At 43.4% G+C, this 22,225-nt stretch overlaps 1 protein-coding gene across 1 annotated transcript in view; it reads right to left on the bottom strand.

Annotated features, from left to right (window-relative positions):
- BOC (BOC cell adhesion associated, oncogene regulated) overlaps window positions 1-22,225 on the bottom strand; it is a 131,988-nt gene that overhangs the window by 18,933 nt on the left and 90,830 nt on the right. The window contains exons 4-10 of the mRNA XM_089654733.1: window positions 12,079-12,225; window positions 4,166-4,309; window positions 2,471-2,764; window positions 1,573-1,845; window positions 1,185-1,465; window positions 411-573; window positions 204-314 (exon numbers count right to left, since the gene is read on the bottom strand). Coding sequence (XP_089510859.1) covers window positions 204-314; window positions 411-573; window positions 1,185-1,465; window positions 1,573-1,845; window positions 2,471-2,764; window positions 4,166-4,309; window positions 12,079-12,225 — 1,413 coding nt within the window. The remainder of the gene's footprint in view (window positions 1-203; window positions 315-410; window positions 574-1,184; window positions 1,466-1,572; window positions 1,846-2,470; window positions 2,765-4,165; window positions 4,310-12,078; window positions 12,226-22,225) is intronic.

The following is a 22,225-nucleotide window of genomic DNA, read 5'->3' as shown; positions in this document are numbered from 1 at the left end:
TTCCTCCCACATTCCAAAGACATGCTGGTAGGCTATTGGCTCAAGTATGTGTGTTTGAGGTAGGGACCTTAGATTGTAAGAGCATGGGCTCATGTGAATGAACTGTACAATATGTAACGTTCTGTATAAGTAGTCAGCGATACATAAATTCCTGAAATACAAAAGCTACAGACCAGAAGATCTGAAAACTGGACAAAACTTACGGGACAGCCGGTTATTGTCGGACTGGTTGATGCTTTGAGTGCTGGTCCCTGGGTCGTCCTTCTGAATCTGCACCTCTTTGCTAGCTATGATGTCAGGTTTCGGACGTCGCCCTACAATATACAGAAACAAGAATGTACACCTAATATAACTCCATGGGCCAGAAGATTACAGCTGTCACTCAGGTCAACCTAGCAAGTACTCCTTACCTGTCCGAAAAGTCATCATTGCCGTCTGTCCTTCCCCAGCACAGTTGTAAGCCGCCATCTCCACTTCATATAAGCTTCCTGGGTCCAGCTTGGTGAGCGTTAGGCGGTTCTGAGATCCAGGAACTCGAGAAAAAGTCCACTCCTCGGACACATTCCCCACCTGCTGTAGAAAGGACAGGAAAGTCAGATATACGTGGAGTGGTTCCTCAACCACACCACAGATGGAGGTGGATTGCCCTTCACCTCACAGGTAAACTTTGCAGTCTGACCCCAGGAGACCATCTGCTGGGACATCTCCATGCTTTCCCAGGAAAGTGAGTAGCAATGCCTACTAGTCTTCCTTTCCCTACCCCACTGCTCTGTTCAACCTCTGGCAGTGAAAGAAAAGGCCCAGTCATTTCAGGTAAAGGGGAGCATGGGACTTGCCCACCTTCTTCCCAGGTGATTGGCAGCCAATATTGTGAACTAAGGATGGGGAGAGAGTCCAGCCCTTTGTAAGCTGCAAGTCTCGACTTTCAACAGGCCTCCCCTCCTCATTCCTAGATGAAAGTAAGGTAAGTGTTGGCTACTGGGGAGTAATTAACTGAACCTGTTGCTTTTCCCTGCATGAAAAAACAAAGGTTCACATTATAATGTGTGCAGTATTCTTACAGCAGTCTTTCAACAAGGATGCTAACCGCACTTTCAGACAGTAAAAAATACACTAATAAGAATGTTTATATTCATCCAATATCTCAACACAGGTCAGTAATTGAAGAGGTTCTCCTGAAGTACCTTGCGGTGTTTCACAGTGTAGTATAGGATTGTGGCTTTGCTATTGTGTCTAGGTTTCCATACTAATTCATAGAAATCAGTCTTAGATGTGCGGGGTGAGCTGAGGATTATGGGAGCCTCAGGCTGGAGGATGGTCTTATCAGATGGGCAAGGAGTTGGCGATCCTGGAGTTGGAGGTCTTTGCTTCAACTGAGCCGTTAGGAGCAACTGTTTGTCGTCAGGAATAGGTGCCTCTGTTGGAGTCCAGGTGCCTGCAACTGATCCAGGGCTTATAAATGTTCCTGGAGACAAAATGGGTGGTCAGTAAAAGATGAGGTAGGGTATGAAAAAAAAAAGAAAAGGTTATGAAAGGTTCATTTAAGGACATTCATGATGACCTATTACTCACCTACTCTGGTGGTCATCAACAAAGTCAATGCTTGTGCACTTCCTACTTCATTCTCTGCCATACATTGGTAAATTCCATCATCCTCAGGCCCCACACTGCTCACTCGAAGAACCTTTCTGGAGATCCTGTGTCTCAGAGTAGGAAGAACAGGCACCGCGTTCCTCAACCAAACCACAGATGGAGGTGGATTGCCTTTCACCTCACAGGTAAACTTTGCAGTCTGACCCCAGGAGACCATCTGCTGGGACACCTCCATGCTGACCTCAGGCGGCTCTGAGAGATTAAATGAAATGACGAGTCAGGATTTGATGTTTTAATGGATATGGAAGACAAGGCAAAGAAAATTTGGTGATAACATTGTAGGAGTCTTAATTCTTCTCTTTCACAATCTTAAATTAGCTGAAATGTCAAATAAGTCACAACTGTGGTGGACCGGACCCAGAGATGGGACATTTTCCAACCAAAATACATTTTTGCCCAAACTCCACAAAAGCTTCCCAACCTCAAAATTGAAGAGCTGCATGTCTGTACTTAGACCATCAGGTCAAGGAATCCACTACAGTGCCAAAGTCCATTAATAAGATGGAAATTCAACCCCTGGAAGGATTGTTCTGAATTTGGACAACAATACCCAACAGTCTATCCAAAGACAGATAACTTCTAAACATGAATGACCAACCAGTACCAATAATTCAGCAAAAATGCATGAAGGCACAGACTGACAGATGGACCTGGCCAAAAATTATGGTTTTAATTGGCATGATCACATGAAATCCTCATACATTTTGTGCCCTGACTTTTTCAGAGTTATTCTTTCTGTATCATGCTACATTGACTTGGCTAGATGGATCAACATGGTCTGAGAACTTCAATGCTGTCCAAATCTGGCATAACTTACCAAAAACCTGTACATTATAGAAGATAAATGCTGAACCTCCATCTCCAATTCCATTATTGGCTGTGCAGGTGTATGTCCCAGAGTCCTCCTCATTTGTGGCCTCTATCAGAAGATTGCTGAGAAGAAAGCGTGTTTTGTTCTGTTCAATGACATCGGACCCGTCCTTGGCCCAAGTGATCCTTGGCGGCGGCATGCCACTAGCCACACACTCCAAAAACAGGCTCTGGCCCTTGGTGACGATGATGGTCTGCGCCATGGGAGGGTAGATGATCCGAGCCACCTCCGCTGTGGAGCCTGAAATGCCAAAACCATGTATGAGGAACTCAAAGAGTTCAGTTGACCGCCAAAAGTGGACAGATACAAGAAACATAGACTTGTTCAAAATGGTTTGCTAATAATGGTAGACAGGTACCATTTTTTCTTGTACAAGTGAACAGTTCACTATATTTATTAAAATGTACTGGAAAGCAAAATTAGGGAATAGCGAAGGGTTGGACCCTTTGCCAAATTTTTTCTGCTGTCTGAATCTCTGTTGGGGATATTCGCCCATTTGTCCTAGTGACCATTGTGGCCGAGACACAAAATAAATAGGAAATCCAAAAATATTGAGTTGTCACCATATCAAGAGATGAGAAACATTCCTCCAATAGGGGCTACTGTTCCTGTGACAACTCTCTAAGGTGGGGAAATTCTGGCATTACATACATTGTAGGGCTTTTATTATTAAATATGAAGAGCTGGATTAAGAAGTGAATCTTCTTATTCTGTTTGGTCAACTAATTATGTAGAAAAACTTAGAAACACAATCCATATTTTTGCCCAAGAAGTAAAAAGAACTTGTCACAAGAGGAGTCTTTGGGCTGACCTTGCTACCCTTAAGGATCAAAATGTTTTTAGCGGTCAACAATGGCAGTGGCGTACAGATTATTATATATTGTAAGAAGAACTAAAATAGAATAGGATCAGTGAGCGCTTAAAAATTAGCCGCTGATACACACAAAGGTAACCAAATAAAACATCCACAGAGATAATATAAGGTGCAGCGCTAAAAATACTAATTCCAAATAGCGACTCATAAATGAATAAATAATGATATCAATAAAGTGACAGTTCGTGGCAAAGTGCTGAGTATAGGCTGATAATAACTTCAAATTTCAGTGATGTGCCAAAGGTGAAGCAAAAATACGCACTCACCAGATGCGTATTTTAAATACGCATGTAGGCAATATAGCCAGAGGTCCCCTTAAAGGATGGAATGGAATCCCCTCCACCACAGGGTGGAGGTGATTCAAGTACAGTTCTTAGGTGGAGGTGGGGTAGACTTCCCTGAATAAGTTGTAGTTCACCGGCTGTCCACTTGGATCTGTTTCCATTCCATCCTTTAAGGGGACCTCTGGCTATATTGCCTAAATGCGTATTTAAAATACGCATCTGGTGAGTGCGTATTTTTACTACACCTTTGGCACATCACTGAAGTTTGAAGTTATTATCAGCCTATACTCAGCACTTTGCCATGAACTGTCACTTTATTGATATCATTATTTATTCATTTAATAGTCACTATTTGGAATTAGTATTCTTAGCGCTGCACCCTATATTATCTGTAAGAAGAACTAAGTCTATTTTTGCCAAAATAGCCAGATCTTCTGACCCCATTTCAAGTCTATGGCTGGCCCAACAGATCTTCTGACTTACGTCGTACTCGCAGACGGTCACTAGAGACGGACGTCTTCACTTCCTGTGTTACCGGGTTGTACGCTGCACACTGGTACGTTCCTTCATCCTCCTGGGTGGCGTTGACGATCTGTAGATTCCCCGAGGGCATGATAAGGTAATTATCTGTGCAGACACAGAGAAGAACAAAAATTTTATGAGATACTTTGGGTTACACATTGCAATTTACTTGCACAATCTCCGTACAAGCTTACTTCCACCTATATACAAGGGGTTCTCAACCAGGGTTCCATGCAACCATAGGGTTCCTCCAGAGGTTGCTAGGGCTTCCTTGAGCCATTTCTGCCTCTCAGATCAGTTCCCACTGACACCATTGGTCTTTGCAGCTAAAAGGGTGTAATTCTTCCCAATGACCACAAGTGTAAGGAGCATTCTTCCCACCGATCATCACACGAATGTATCATGACTTGCAGATATAGTCAGTTTTAGCAGAGCCCAGAAAGTTACTTCTAGGGTTCCTCTTGGTTGAAAAGGTTGAGAAAGGCTGCTATAGACAAAAACAATGAAGTACAAAGGTCGGCCTAACCAGTCCATTCAATTTACATCTGGAAAGTTCTTGCTCTACATAGTCATTGGTAAATTTAAAGCAGATTGTACAATTAGATTGTAACATGTTTGGCCAGCTTTAGATGCCACTTCGGACGTGTGCCCATGCAAACTCAACCCGGTTTTCTGAGAGGTTTAAAACACTATTTCAACAGTCACGGTAAAACAAGGTGGACCATTGGGCTTTGGATTGGTGGTAACCTTGTGCTCTACTCTACTCTGACAAGCATGCTCTTGCACCTTTTTGGTATAGTGTGAAATAAAGAGATTTGACCACTAGAGGGAGCTCTTGGTAGCTCAGTGCAATGACTGTTTCTCTTTTAAAATGCATGTAAAACCCACATTTCTTTTCTTCAGGTTTTGAACAGGGAACCTATCAGGTCTGTGTCCTGATGGGAAAATTGCTCCTAAATTTCCCATCTTGGAGACCCAAGGTTAGGAGAATTTCCAACCTGGACAGTTGTCATAATGTCCCTTTTGGAAGATTTTCCCCTTGCCTCTTTCTCTCATGACAACTCAAAAATCTAGGACACCAGGACAAGTAGAGTAAACCTCCCTAACGGTGACACAGACTGCAGTAAAAACTTGACAGAGGGCCTAACACTTACCTACTCAATAAAAAAAAAAAAAAGTTTTCCTTTACATCTACTTTAACATCTCCTGAGATATCAGCCACACAGGGGGTGCATTGTTTTCTGCAGGTGGAACAGAGTTACTACCCCCTTAATCATCCACAGCTTGCAGGAAGGTCTCTGTGAACCTCCAATCTTCAAGCAATGCCTAATTCCTTAGTCATGAATGTAGAGTCCCTTTTTCAATTGGCTGGAATGGTCGTACCATGATAAGCCACACAGGGAGTGCGTTGTTTTCTGCAGGTCACACGACCACTGTGTAGCACTGCAGAGAACCTGAAGTCTCTGCTTCTTTCTCTGCAGTGCTACACAGTGGTCGTCTAGCCTGCAGAAAACAAACGCATAAGGAAAGCTGGTGCTCCAGTACAATGGCTATAATCAAATGCTCTTTATTAAAGTTCATGTGATACTGCCATGTAAAAATCCAACGCGTTTCGTCTGTCGGGCCTTAATCGGGGCCTGACGGCTGAAACGCATTGCCTTTTTGAATGACTGTATCACACGGGCTTTAACAAAGAGCATTTGATTATAGCTGTTGCGCTGGAGCGAAAGCATTCCTTATGCGTTGTTTTCTGCCGGCCAGATGACCACTGTGTAGCACTGCCGAGAAAGAAGCAGAGACTGCAGCTTCTCTGCAGTGCTACACAGTGGTCGTCTGGCCTGCAGAAAACAATGCACTCCCTGTGCGGCTTATCATGGCACGACCATTCCAGACAATGGCACGACCATTCTCTGCTTCTTTCTCTGCAGCGCTACACAGTGGTCGTCTAGCCTGCAGAAAACAACGCATACGGAAATCTGGTGCTCCAGTACAACGGCTATAATCAAATGCTCTTTATTAAAGTTCATGTGATACTGCCATGTAAAATCCAACGCGTTTCGTCTGTCGGGCCTTAATCAGTGCCTGACGGCTGAAACGCATTGCCTTTTTGAATGACTGTATCACACGGACTTTAACAAAGAGCATTTGATTATAGCTGTTGCGCTGGAGCGAAAGCATTCCTAATGCCTTGTTTTTCTGCAGGCCAGATGACCACTGTGTAGCATTGCAGAGAAAGAAGAAGAGACTGCAGCTTCTCTGCAGTGCTACACAGTGGTCATCTGGCCTACAGAAAACAATGCACTCCCTCTGCGGCTTATCATGGCACGATCATTCCAGACAAATGAAAAAGGGACTCTACATTCATGACTAAGATTATGACCCTGAACTTCATACGTGTCTTTTTGTTATGTATATGTGATACAGCACACCTTTTTTTAGTTCCCAGATATTCGTCTCCATGACACATTCCCCTCCAGGCCATGTTGGCTATCAGTCCCGTTTCTCTCCTCCTGCCTTGCCAAACCTTTCTTTCCCCCACCCGAAGGCGCCAGCTCAGCCTGACAGCAGGTAAAGATCTCATCGCCTGCACTGGCCCCGAGGATTATTTCCTACGTTTTATTTGACATCGGTTGCTACGCAAGAAGATAATGAGAGCTGACAGCCAGAGACAGCTCTGATTAGTCCAAGTACCAAGCGATCCCTCGGTAATCCCTGCTGAGACATCGACACTTTAACCTCTCACCCCCCGCAAACCCCATAAACGGCACGGGCGACCGGGGATCACATTCCATGCCCCCCTATAGACAGCCCGGTCCATCTGCTCCACCTAATAACTGGGGTATAAAGTTACAGGAAACAGACTATGACCCGATCTTCATCATTCTGAGCAAATATTGTCTTTAACCAACAGCCTTTGTCCGTAATTTAGAAGGAATGTGTAATATTCTGCTCATTTTTATTTGAGGCAAGCATGTAAAATGTAAAAAAAATAAAATATGTTATCAATGGGTGTAAATGCCTTCAAAAAAATGTTTTTTCTATACATAGTTTATTGTTTCAAATATGTGTATGTGTATATATATATCTATATATACACACAAACATATACACACACAAGGAACACTAGGGTTCCTCCACAGGTTGCTAGGGGTTCCTTCAGCATTGGCTAATTGGCCTCTCATCTGATGGTGTTTGCATAGTTCCATGGCCAACACCATTTGGCAAAGCCAGCTACAGGACACCAAGGGTTGCATTGTGACCACCTACGTACAGTATGTAGTGGACTTTCTTCCCACTGATCACCAATGTAAGGGACATTCTTCCCATTAACCACCAGTGAAAGGAGCATTCTTCCCACTGATCACCAATGTAAGGGACATTCTTCCCACTGACCACCAATGTAAGGAGCATTCTTCCCACTGATCACCAATGTAAGGGACATTCTTCCCATTAACCACCAGTGAAAGGGTCATTCTTCCCACTGACCACCAATGTAAGGGACTTTCTTGCCACTGACACCAATGTAAGGGACATTCTTCCCACTGACCACCAATGTAAGGGTCAATCTTCTCGCTGGCCACCAAATATAAGGGGCATTCCTCCCACTGACCTCCAATATAAGGGGCATTCCTCCCACTGACCACCAAGGTAAGGGACATTCCTCCCACTGATCACCAATATAAGGGACATTCTTCCCACTGATCACCAATGTAGGGGACATTCTTCCCACTGATCACCAATGTAAGGAGCATTCTTCCCACTGACCCCCAATGTAAGGGTCAATCTTCTCGCTGGCCACCAAATATAAGGGACATTCTTCCCACTGACCACCAATGTAAGGGACATTCCTGCCACTGGATACCAATGTAAGGGGCGTCCTTCCCATTGACCACCAATGTAAGGCGCATTCTTCCCACTGACCACCAATGTAGGGGACATTCTTCCCACTGACCCCCCAATGTAAGGGACATTCTTCCCACTGACCCCCAATGTAAGGGACATTCTTCCCACTGACCACCAATGTAAGGAGAATTCTTCCCACTGACCACCAATGTAAGGAGCATTCTTCCCACTGACCACCAATGTAAGGAGCATTCTTCCCATTCACCACCAATGCAAGGGACATTCTTCCCGCTGATCACTAATGTAGTCCTAACACCCTTCCTTCTTAGAGTGACAACCCTTCTCCCACATAGATACAGTATGGTGAGAAGGTTGTCACCCTGGTACATGAAGTGTGGAACCATAAGATAAAAAAAACCAAACTTAAAATATAAAACTAAAGCAGCCACCCCATTCAATGAACGGTAAGCTGCGACACATTGTGTTCGTAATACTTATTCATTTTCTCTGCTTTTTGGTATCACAATAGCTGCGTTGCATTCCTTTGATGCATAATATGGTATCAGGTGCTGGCATCCCAACCAACAGAGCCCTTTATATGTCGAGGGCCTCTCTGTTGATATATATACACACATATATATATATATATATAAAATATACAGTCATGGCCGAAATTGTTGGCACCCTTGATATTTTTCCTGAAAATCAAGTATTTCACACAAAAAAGGTATTGCATTAACACATGTTTTGCTATACACATGTTTATTCCCTTTGTATGTATTGGAACAAATATAAAACAGAGGCAGAAAAGCAAATATGACATAATGTCACACAAAACCCCAAAAATGGGCTGGACAAAAGTATTGGCACCCTTAACTTAATATTTGGTTGCACACCCTTTGGAAAACATAACTGAAATCAGTCGCTTCCTATAACCATCAATAAGCTTCTGACACCTCTCACCCGGAATTTTGGACCACTCTTCCTTTGCAAACAGCTCCAGGTCTCTCTTATTGGAAGGACACCTTTTCCCAACAGCAATTTTAAGATCTCTCCACAGGTGTTCAATGGGATTTAGATCTGGGCTCATTGCTGGCCACTTCAGAACTCTCCAGCGCTTCTTTGCCATCCATTTCTGAGTGCTTTTTGACGTATGTTTGGGGTCATTGTCCTGCTGGAAGACCCAGGATCTTGGACGCAAACCCAGCTTTCTGACACTGGGCCCTACAGTGCGACCCAAAATCCTTTGGTAATCCTCAGATTTCATGATGCCTTGCACACAGTCAAGGCACCCAGTGCCAGAGGCAGCAAAACAACCCCAAAACATCATTGAACCTCCACCATATTTTACCGTAGGTACTGTGTTTTGTTCTTTGTAGGCCTCATTCCGTTTTCGGTAAACAGTAGAATGATGTGCTTTACCGAAAAGCTCTATCTTGGTCTCATCTGTCCACAAGACGTTTTCCCAGAAGGCTTTTGGCTTACTCAAGTACATTTTGGCAAACTGTAGTCTTGCTTTTTTATGTCTCTGTGTCAGCAGTGGGGTCCTCCTGGGTCTCCTGCCATAGCGTTTCATTTCATTTAAATGTCGACGGATAGTTCGCGCTGACACTGATGCTCCCTGAGCCTGCAGGACAGCTTGAATGTCTTTGGAACATGTTTGGGGCTGCTTATCCACCATCCGGACTATTCTGCGTTGCAATCTTTCATCAATTTTCCTCATCCGTCCACGACCAGGGAGATTAGCTACAGTGCCATGGGTTGCAAACTTCTTGATAATGTTGCGCACTGTGGACAAAGGCAAATCTAGTTCTCTGGAGATGGACTTGTAACCTTGAGATTGTTGATATTTTGCCACAATTTTGGTTCTCAGGTCCTCAGACAGTTCTCGTCTCCTCTTTCTGTTGTCCATGCTTAGTGTGGCACAGACAGACACACAATGCAAAGGTTAAGTGAACGTCTCTCCTTTTTATCTGCTTTCAGGTGTGATTTCTATATTGCCCACACCTGTTACTTGCCCCAGGTGAGTTTACAGGAGCATCACATGCTTGTAACATTCTTATTTATCCGCAGTTGTGAAAGGGTGCCAATACTTTTGTCCAGCCCATTTTTGGAGGTTTGTGTGACATTATGTCGAATTTGCTTTCTTTCCTCCCTTTTTTTGTTTTGTCCCAATACACACAAAGGGAATAAACATGTGTATAGCAAAACATGTGTTAATGCAATACGTTTCGTGAGAAATACATGATTTCCTGGAGAAATATCAAGGGTGCCAACAATTTCGGCCATGACTGTATATATATATATATATATATATATATATATATATATATATATATACACACATATATACACATATAAAATATATATATATATATATATATATATACATATACACACACACATATATATATATATTTTTTTCCATAATATAATAATTTCATCCATTATATTTAATAATTACATATTATTTACAGTATGAAATATTGAAACCGGAATGTGGCACTAAAGCCCGTGTAGCAAATTGGACACAATGTCACCAATGTATTTGGAATTCACCATCTAAAATAATAATATAAATTTTATATATATATATATATATATATATATAAAATTATTATTATTATTATACAGGATTTATATTATTATTATTATACAGGATTTATGGCGCCAACAGTTTGCTCAGCGCTTTACAATATACCGGGAGACAATACAGCAACAATACAGATCAATACAAGAGGGATAGGAGGGCCCTGATCCTGGGAGCTTACAATCTAAGATATATATATATAATTAATAAAAAAATTTTTTTTTTGGGGGGGGGGGGGGGAGTTGACAGTTGTTATCAGGGGCGGGCTGACAATTCGAGCACTCCGGCACTGCCCGAGGTCCTGAGGTCAGTAGGGGGCCCCATGAAATGCCCCTGGTACCTTTTTATAGGCTTTTTTGGGTGCGTTTTGAGTGTGGGCAAGGACACAGGGGCCCCATGATCTCTAAGGACACAGGGGCCCCATGATCCCTAAGGACACGGGGGCCCCATGATCCCTAAGGACACGGGGGCCCCATGATCCCTAAGGACACGGGGGCCCCATGAGTTGTCAGTCCGCCCCTGGTTGTTATACGCTGCTGGGTTCTTGCTCATTGCCCCTCCAGTCCAGCAGCAAAGGGGTTAAGCATTGAGTTTGCAGGGGGGGGGTTATATCGGGGTTATGTCAGTGGAGCAGTACAAGGTGGCAGGCAGCGATGATGTGTGGCCCTCAGGCGTGGCGGTGTTCAGTCACCCGCTAGACTCCCCGCTCTTCATTATTCTGATATATTTTGACTTCCCACATCAGGCAGGATTGTCAGCCCCGCAGCCCAGGCAGTTCCGGGCATGTCCCTGGCGGAGGCGGGGTGTGTGTTCATCTCCTCGGGACCAGCGGGCAGAAAGCCAAGACCACGGCTGAATTGACACCTCCACTCGGGACGTGATGGATGGATGAGAAGCCTTGCCTGTGCGCTGGGTTAGCCAGGGCTTCAGTGCCTATGGGCCGGCCGCCATGTTTTTTTTCAGAGGAAGAGACGACATTTGGCAAAGCCAAGGTTCTATGGATGAGTTGATTACTCAACGGCTCTCATGTACCGCCCTCACACCCAAACCAGCCACGACTGGAGTTTTCTAGGATGGATGTTAACCTTCATTATTTATCTCCTGATAAAACCAACCTTATAATAGTCATTTGACAATCACATACGCTGGGAACACTTACAGGTCATGGCCCTGTCCCCAGACAGTAAAACGAGAAGCATCACACAGAAGAGCTCATGTGAGTGTCACTCTACTCTCTCCTCCTATCAGCGTGCTCCTTGTTAGCACACGAGCATTAGAGCACACCTAATTAGCTCCTTAGGCTGCTTCTCCCTCTCCCAGTCTGAGCTCTGCTGTACAGAGATTGCAAGAGGCCGATACCAGGTCAAATTAAAGCATTGTATCAATGGTATCTTTAATATCTGCCTAGAGTCTTGCCTTACATAACAGAGATATGACTCACCTCTGGAACTCTCCAGCCATTCTTGCTTGACGCTGTACCGCACTTGAGCTTTGGGGTGACTCTCGGGCAGGTTGCAGGCTATCACCGCCGTGTTCCCTTCGTCCACCTCAATCACATGCTGTGTGTCTGATTTGAAGTCTTGCAGATCTGTAGGGAGCAGAAAATGAACGTATTTAATATGCAAAACAAGCAGGCAAATGGAACACTAAAAAAAATAAATAAAAAAAAAATAAAAAAAATATCAGCTCCAAGCATGGTGACCCATTCAAATATTTTTTAAGTGGAATAATAAAAAAAAAAAAAAAGATAAGAGCCCAAAGCTTGGTGACCAATCAGAAGACTCTAACTATATAACGGTCAATCAGAATGTTTCTAATTGGATGGAAAAAGATGAGAGCCCAAAGCATGTAGGCCAATCAGAATTTTTTAATTTGGAATAATAATAATAATAATAAAAAAAAAAGATAGGAGCCCCAAGTTTGGTGCTAAATCAAATTTTTTTCTTGGAAAAAAAATTTAAAAAAAGGATAAGAGTCCCAGGTGTGTTGACCAATCAGAATTGATTTAATTACACAATCAGAATGTTTTACTTGGAATAATCCAAAAAGATAGGCACTCAAAGCATGTTGGCCAATCAGAATATTTTAAATTGGAATAATAAAAAAAAAAAAAAAAAAAAAGATAGGAGCCCCAAGTTTGGTGCTAAATCAAATTTTTTTTCTTGGAAAAAAAAATCAAAAAAGGAGAAGAGTCCCAGGTGTGTTGACCAATCAGAATTTATTTAATTACACAATTGGAATGTTTTACTTGGAATAATCCAAAAAGATAGGCACTCAAAGCATGTTGGCCAATCAGAATATTTTAAATTGGAATAATAATAATAATAATAATATTAATAAAAAAAAGATAGGAGCCCCAAGTTTGGTGCTAAATCAAATTTTTTTTCTTGGAAAAAAAAATCAAAAAAGGAGAATAATCCAAAAAGATAGGCACTCAAAGCATGTTGGCCAATCAGAAAATTTTAAATTTGAATAATTTAAATAAAAAAAAATAGGAGCCCCAAGTTTGGTGCTAAATCAGAATTTTTTTTCTTGGAAAAAAAAATCAAAAAAAGGAGAAGAGTCCCAGGTGTGTTGACCAATCAGAATTTATTTAATTACAAAATCAGAATGTTTTACTTGGAATAATCCCAAAAAAATAAAAAAAAGATAGGAGCCCCAGGTTTGGTGCTGAATCGAATTTTTTTCCTGGAAAAAAAAATTGAAAAAAAGGGTAAGAGTCCCAGGTGTGTTGACCAATCAGAATTTATTTAATTACACAATCAGAATGTTTTACTTGGAATAATCCAAAAAGACAGGCACTCAAAGCATGTTGGCCAATCAGAATATTTTAAATTGGAATAATAAAAAAATAAATAAAAAAAAGATAGGAGCCCCAAATTTGGTGCTACATCGAATTTTTTTCTTGGAAAAAAAAATTTAAAAAAAGGATAAGAGTCCCAGGTGTGTTGACCAATCAGAATTTATTTAATTACACAATTTAGAATGTTTTACTTGGAAGAATCCAAAAAGATAAGCACTCAAAGCATGTTGGCCAATCAGAATATTTTAAATTGGAATAATTAAAAAAAAATAAAAAAAGATAGGAGCCCCAAGTTTGGTGCTAAATCAGAATTTATTTTCTTGGAAAAAAAAATAAAAAAGGAGAAGAGTCCCAGGTGTGTTGACTAATCAGAATTTATTTAATTACACAATCAGAATGTTTTACTTGGAATAATCCAAAAAGACAGGCACTCAAAGCATGTTGGCCAATCAGAATATTTTAAATTGGAATAATAATAATAATATTAATAAAAAAAAGATAGGAGCCCCAAATTTGGTGCTAAATCAGAATTTTTTTCTTGGAAAAAAAAATAAAAAAGGAGAAGAGTCCCAGGTGTGTTGACCAATCAGAATTTATTTAATTACACAAACCCACCTAAAAATATTGTGATACGTTTTTCTTTTTCAACTGCGAATTATGTTTTTTGGACGGCCTTATTTAGACGGTCTGTAATTTTTTGTGCGTTCGCCGTCTGCGTATTTATGTCTCCTCGCCATTCCTGGGTTGATGGAAAGCCTCAATCTCCCGGAGAGTAGGACACGAGCACTTAAACCAGTAAAAAATGGAGACTTTTTTTTTGGTAGATATGGCGAAGAAACGGTTAACTCTCTCTGGGAGGGAAGAGGAAGGCCCCTTGTATGCTAGAATGGAAAAATCAAGTTGAGATAGATCTGGTTTTGTGATTTGACACCTGGCCCAGCCTTCATGCTGGTACGTTTGAGAAATCCATTAGGAGCTGTTTTTCCTGCAAGCTCTCAGCTCACATTCCAAGGCAGCCCCCATCAATCAAAGGTCTGTGCTGCCCCACAGCCCCTCTGGAGGCCTCAATCCATCTCACACTCCGTTTTTCTGTCATTACTGGCTGCAGACCCGAAATCACAGTCTCCCCTTTTTCCCGTCACAGCCCTCCTCCCTCGTCAGCTTGGCGGGCCCCATTCCTCCTTTCTGGATTGAGAACTTTCAGAGAGGCCCAGGGCCAAGGCCGGAGAGAAGGGAGAGAGAGATCGGCTTCAGAGCAGTTCCTGGCAAGCTGTCCGGGCGGCGTTCCCTGGTGGAATCGCAGCTCCAGACGCACAGTACTCCATGACCTGAGAGATGTAATACTGCTTTCTGCTTCTAATTAAATCCTCCTAAAAAAAAAGAAAAATCAAAAGCTCTTTCTGTAAAAAAAAAAAAAAAAAAAGAGAGAAGCAGAGATGAAATGAATGCCCTCCCTGTCATAAGTCATTCGGCGTTATTTATTTAATTTTAACGTAAGCTGCAGCCAATTTATGGCGGACTCCTGGCGCAGAACACCGCCAATTAGGACAAATCGTTTGGTGGAAACAAAATTAGACTTATTAAGTCATTATTATTCTTTTCTTTTTTTTTTTGAGGGGGGGGGGGGTGGTGTTCATGGAACAAATGACAGAGCCATGTACAATTTGTAGGAGTTAGAGGTAATTACAAGACATTGGCGATTGCCATCATTTCCGTGAAATTGGTTACGGGGCAAATCGTAGGCTTCCTAAGGGCATTGCGATCACGTGGTGCCACCTCAACTAGGCTCTCAACCAAAAATTCCATGTGAGCAGAGTGAGGAGATGATTGGCTCCGCACAGTTGTGGTCGAAACCTCTTATCTCATGGAGAAACCAATGTCTATCCTTTCAAATGTTCCCCTAGTCATTATTAATGTTGTGTTTTTATCGAGGATGGAGTTCTTGGAACAAATGACAGAGCCGTGTACAACTTGTAGGAGTTAGAGATATCTACAAGATATTGACGATTGCCATCATTTCCGTGAAGTGGGTCATGGGGAAAATCGTAGGCTTCCTAAGGGCATTGCAATCACGTGGTGCCACCTCAAATAGGCGCTCAACCAGCTTGGCCAAAAATTTCATGTGGGAAGAGTGAGGAGATGATTGGCCTGCACAGTTGTGGTCGAAACCTCTTATCTCATGGAGAAACCAATGTCTATCCTTTCAACTGTTCCCCTTGCCATTATTAGTGTTGTGTTTGTATCGAGGATGGCGTTCGTGGAACAAACAACAGAGCTGTTTACAACTTGTAGGAGTTAGAGATATCTACAAGACATTGGCAATTGCCATTATTTCCGTGAAATTGGTTACTGGGCAAATCGTAGGCTTCCTAAGGGCATTGCAATCACGTGGTGCCACCTCAACTAGGCTCTCAACCAAAAATTCCATGTGAGCAGAGTGAGAAGATGATTGGCCCCGCACAGATGTGGTCAAAACCTCTTATCTCATGGAGAAACCAATGTCCCCCTAGTCGTTATTAATGTTGTGTTTTTATCGAGGATGGCGTTCTTGGAGCAAATGACAGAGCTGTGTACAACTTGAAGGAGTTAGAGATATCTACAAGATATTGGCAATTGCCATTATTTCCATGAAATTGGTTACGGGGCAAATCGTAGGCTTCCTAAGGGCATTGCAATCACGTGGTGCCACCTAAAATAGGCGCTCAACCAGCTTGGCCAAAAATTCCATGTGAACAGAGTGAGGAGATGATTGGCCCCACACAGTTGTGGTGGAAATCTCTTATCTCATGGAGAAACCAATGTCTATCCTTTCAACTGTTCCCCTAATCATTATTTATGTTGTGTTTGTATTGAGGAAGGCGTTTGTGGAGCAAATGACAGAGCTCTGTACAACTTGAAGGAGCTAGAGATATCTACAAGATATTGGCAATTGCCATTATTTCCGTGAAGTTGGTCTCGAAGCAAATCACAGTTGTGGTCGAAACCTCTTATCTCATGCAGAAACCAATGTCTATCCTTTCAGCTGTTCCCCTAGTCATTATTAATGTTGTGTTTGTATCAAGGATGGCGTTCATGGAACAAATGACAGAGCCGTGTACAACTTGTAGGAGTTAGAGATATCTACAAAATATTGGTGATTGCCATCATTTCCGTGAAGTTAGTCTCGAAGCAAATCACAGTTGTGGTCGAAACCTCTTATCTCATGGAGAAACCAATGTCTATCCTTTCAGCTGTTCCCCTAGTCATTATTAATGTTGTGTTTGTATCGAGGATGGCATTCATGGAACAAATGACAGAGCTGTGTACAGAGATGTGTTAGAGATATCAACAAGATATTGGCAATTGCCATTATTTCCGTGAAGTGGGTCACGGGGCAAATTGTAGGCTTCTAAGGGCATTACAGCCACATGTTGCCACCACAGATGTGTGTTTGACCAATTTGACTTAATACTCCAAGAGAGAAAATGGAAACAGGTGATTGGTCATGCATAAACATGGCTAAAACCTCTTATCTCATGGTGGAACAAATGTCTAATGTTCCCCTAGTCATTATTATTCTTTTCTTTTTTTCAGGGACAGAGTTCATGGAGCAAATGATAGAACCATGTACAATTTGTTAGAGTTAGAGATAATTACAGGATATTGGTGACTGCCATCATTTCCGTGAAATTGGTCTAGGAGCAAATCACAGATGTATTCGAAACCTCTGATCTCATGGAGAAACCAATGTCTATCCTTTCAACTGTTCCCCTAGTCATTATTAATGTTGTGTTTGTATCGAGGATGGTGTTCGTGGAACAAATGACAGAGCCGTGTACAACTGGTAGGAGTTAGAGATATCTACAAGACATTGGCGATTGCCATCATTTCTGTGAAATTGGTTACGGGGCAAATCGTAGGCTTCCTAAGGGCATTGCAATCACGTGGTGCCACCTCAAATAGGCACTCAACCAGCTTGGCCAAAAATTCCATGTGAGCAGAGTGAGGAGATGATTGGCCCCACACAGTTGTGGTCGAAACCTCTTATCTCATGGAGAAACCAATGTCTATCCTTTCAACTGTTCCCCTAGCCATTATTAATGTTGTGTTCGTATCGAGGATGGCGTTCGTGGAACAAATGAGAGCTGTGTACAACTTGTAGGAGCTAGAGATATCTACAAGACATTGGCAATTGCCATTATTTCTGTGAAATTGGTTACGGGGCAAATCGTAGGCTTCCTAAGGGCATTGCAATCACGTGGTGCCACCTCAAATAGGCGCTCAACCAGCTTGGCCAAAAATTCCATGTGAGAAGAGTGAGCAGATGATTGGCCCCGCACATTTGTGGTCGAAACCTCTTATCTCATGGAGAAACCAATGTCTATCCTTTCAACTGTTCCCCTTGTCATTATTTATGTTGTGTTTGTATAGAGGATGGCGTTCGTGGAACAAATGACAGAGCTGTGTACAACTTGAAGGAGCTAGAGATATCTACAAGATATTGGCAAATGTCATTATTTCCGTGAAGTGGGTCATGGAGCAAATTGTAGGCTTCCAAGGGCATTGCAGCCACGTGGTGCCACTTCAAATAGGCGCTCAACCAGCTTGGCCAAAAATTCCATGTGAGAAGAGTGAGGAGATGATTGGCCCCGCACAGTTGTGGTCGAAACCTCTTATCTCATGGAGAAACCAATGTCTATCCTTTCAACTGTTCCCCTTGTCATTATTTATGTTGTGTTTGTATAGAGGATGGCGTTCGTGGAACAAATGACAGAGCTGTGTACAACTTGAAGGAGCTAGAGATATCTACAAGATATTGGCAATTGCCATCATTTCCGTGAAGTGGGTCATGGGGCAAATCGTAGGCTTCCTAAGGGCATTGCAATCACATGGTGCCACCTCAAATAGGCGCTCAACCAGCTTGGCCAAAAATTCCATGTGAGCAGAGTGAGGAGATGATTGGCCCCACACAGTTGTGGTCGAAACCTCTTATCTCATGGAGAAACCAATGTCTATCCTTTCAACTGTTCCCCTAGTCATTATTAATGTTGTGTTTGTATCGAGGATGGCGTTCGTGGAACAAATGAGAGCTGTGTACAACTTGTAGGAGCTAGAGATATCTACAAGACATTGGCAATTGCCATTATTTCTGTGAAATTGGTTACGGGGCAAATCGTAGGCTTCCTAAGGGCATTGCAATCACGTGGTGCCACCTCAAATAGGCGCTCAACCAGCTTGGCCAAAAATACCATGTGAGAAGAGTGAGGAGATGATTGGCCCCGCACAGTTGTGGTCGAAACCTCTTATCTCATGGAGAAACCAATGTCTATCCTTTCAACTGTTCCCCTTGTCATTATTTATGTTGTGTTTGTATAGAGGATGGCGTTCGTGGAACAAATGACAGAGCTGTGTACAACTTGAAGGAGCTAGAGATATCTACAAGATATTGGCAAATGCCATTATTTCCGTGAAGTGGGTCATGGGGCAAATTGTAGGCTTCCAAGGGCATTGCAGCCACGTGGTGCCACCTCAAATAGGCGCTCAACCAGCTTGGCCAAAAATTCAATGCGAACAGAGTGAGGAGATGATTGGCCCCGAACAGATGTGATCGAAACCTCTTATCTCATGGAGAAATCAATGTCTATCCTTTCAACTGTTCCCCTAGTCATTAATATTGTGTTTTTATCGAGGATGGCGTTCGTGAAACAAATGACAGAGCTGTGTACAACTTGAAGGAGTTAGAGATATCTACAAGATATTGGCAATTGCCATTATTTCCATGAAGTGGGTCACGGGGCAAATTGTAGGCTTCTAAGGGCATTGCACCCATGTGGTGCCACCACAGATGGATGTTTGACCAATACTCCAAGGGAGAAAATGGAAAAAGGTGATTGGACATGCATAAACATTGGTGACTGCAATCATTTCTGTGAAGTTGGTCTCGGGACAAATCAAAAGCTTTCGAAGGGCATTGCAGCCACATAGTGCAGAAACAGATAGGCATTTGCCCAGTTTGACCAAACACTCCATGTGAGCAGATGGAAGAGGTGGGAAAAGTTGACTGGCCATTCATAGACATAGTTGAATCCTCTTATCTCATGGAGGAACCAAAGTCTATACTTTCAGCCATTCTCCTGGTCATTATTCTTCTTTTCAGGGAAGGTGTTCACGGAACAAAAGATAGAGCCGAGTACAATATGTAGGAGTTAGAGGTAATTATGGGACAAAATGTAGGTTTCGAAGAGCACTGCAGTCCTGTGGTGCCGCCACAGATGAGTGTTCAACCAATCTGATCAAACACTTTATGTGAGATGAAGGAAAGGGTGGGAAAAGTTGAATGGCCAAGCAATGACATGACAAAAACCTCATATCTCATGGAGGAACCAGAGTCTATCCTCTCAACTGCTCCTCACGATCAGGGGTCTCCAAACATTGTAAACAAGGGGCCAGTTTGCTCTTCTTCATATTTTAGAGAGGCCGGTCTGTGGTCAGTGAGAGTCAACAAATGACCTGTGATCAGTAAATGGAGGAATTGTGCCACATAATGGGTATTAGTGATATGAATGATGCCCTTCAGTTGGTGTCAGCAGGAGGAATAGTGTCCCATATTCAGTATCAGTGGGAAGTATAGTACCCCATCATTGGTGTCAGTGGGAAGAATAGTGCCCCATCATTGGTGTCAGTGGGGGGAATAGTGCCCCATCATTGGTGTCAGTGGGAAGAATAGTGCCCCATCATTGGTATCAGTGGGAAGAATAGTGCCCCATCATTGGTGTCAGTGGGAAGAATAGTGCCCCATCATTGGTATCAGTGGGAGAAATGGTACCCCATCATTGGTGTCAGTGGGCGGAATAGTGCCTCATCATTGGTATCAGTGGGAGGAATAGTGCCCCATCATTGGTATCAGTGAGAGGAATAGTGCCCCATCATTGGTGTCAGTGAGAGGAATAGTGCCCCATCATTGGTGTCAGTGGGAGGAATAGTGCTCCATCATTGGTGTCAGTGGGAGGAATAGTGCCCCATCATTGGTGTCAGTGAGAGGAATAGTGCCCCATCATTGGTGTCAGTGGGAGGAATAGTGCCCCATCATTGGTGTCAGTGGAAGGACTAGTGCCCCATCATTGGTGTCAGTGGGAGGAATAGTGTCCCATCATTGGTGTCAGTGGGAGGAATAGTGCCCCATCATTGGTGTCAGTGGGAGGAATAGTGCCCCATCATTGGTATCAGTGGGAGGAATAGTGCCCCATCATTGGTGTCAGTGGGAGGAATAGTGCCCCATCATTGGTGTCAGTGGGAGGAATAGTGTCCCATCATTGGTGTCAGTGGGAGGAATAGTGCCCCATCATTGGTGTCAGTGGGAGGAATAGTGCCCCATCATTGGTGTCAGTGGGAGGAATAGTGCCCCATCATTGGTATCAGTGGGAGGAATAGTGCCCCATCATTTGTGTCAGTGGGAGGAATAGTGCCCCATCATTGGTGTCAGTGAGAGGAATAGTGTTCCATCATTGGTGTCAGTGGGAGGAATAGTGCCCCATCATTGGTGTCAGTGGAAGGACTAGTGCCCCATCATTGGTGTCAGTGGGAGGAATAGTGTCCCATCATTGGTGTCAGTGGGAGGAATAGTGCCCCATCATTGGTGTCAGTGGGAGGAATAGTGCCCCATCATTGGTATCAGTGGGAGGAATAGTGCCCCATCATTGGTGTCAGTGGGAGGAATAGTGCCCCATCATTGGTGTCAGTGGGAGGAATAGTGTCCCATCATTGGTGTCAGTGGGAGGAATAGTGCCCCATCATTGGTGTCAGTGGGAGGAATAGTGCCCCATCATTGGTGTCAGTGGGAGGAATAGTGCCCCATCTTTGGTGTCAGTGGGAGGAATAGTGCCCTATCATTGGTGTCAGTGGGAGGAATAGTGCCCCATCATTGGTATCAGTGGGAGGAATAGTGCCCCATCTTTGGTGTCAGTGGGAGGAATAGTGCCCCATCTTTGGTGTCAGTGGGAGGAATAGTGCATCATGTCTGTGGGAGGAATCCCTAAGGGCTGGATAAAGGCAGGCAAATGGCCGCATCTGGCCCTCTGGTCCTTTTTGGGAGGAATATTAAATGTTGCACTTTATTTTTTTAAAGGGGCTATAGGGAGCCCTAATTTGGGTAGCCCAGGCTTGTAAAGGGACTGTCATGGTTTATTTCTAGCAGTCTCATGTAACATATCTCCACTCTCTGTCTACTGTACATGTTCCTAATCTCATTCACACCTGTAATATGCCTGCAGTCTCTGGTCATCCCTGTACTGTGTCCGCAGTCTCTGGTCATCCCTGTACTGTGTCCGCAGTCTCTGGTCATCTCCTGTACTATGTCCGCAGTCTCTGGTCATCTCCTGTACTATGTCCGCAGTCTCTGGTCATCTCCTGTACTGTGTCCGCAGTCTCCGGTCATCTCCTGTACCGTGTCCGCAGTCTCTGGTCATCTCCTGTACCGTGTCCGCAGTCTCTGGTCATCTCCTGTACCGTGTCCGCAGTCTCTGGTCATCTCCTGTACTATGTCTGCAGTCTCTGGTCATCTCCTGTACTGTGTCCGCAGTCTCTGGTCATCTCCTGTACTGTGTCCGCAGTCTCTGGTCATCTCCTGTACTATGTCCGCAGTCTCTGGTCATCTCCTGTACTATGTCCGCAGTCTCTGGTCATCTCCTGTACTATGTCCGCAGTCTCTGGTCATCTCCTGTACTGTGTCCGCAGTCTCTGGTCATCTCCTGTACCGTGTCCGCAGTCTCTGGTCATCTCCTGTACTGTGTCCGCAGTCTCCGGTCAT

The sequence above is a fragment of the Staurois parvus genome, unplaced genomic scaffold (assembly GCF_062004578.1).
Source record: "Staurois parvus isolate SC_StPar_1 unplaced genomic scaffold, SC_StPar_1.0 ptg000794l, whole genome shotgun sequence".
NCBI classification, from domain to species: Eukaryota; Metazoa; Chordata; class Amphibia; order Anura; family Ranidae; genus Staurois; species Staurois parvus.
The sequence above is the reverse complement of the archived record's forward strand: the minus strand, read 5'-3'. Positions and strand labels throughout refer to the sequence as shown.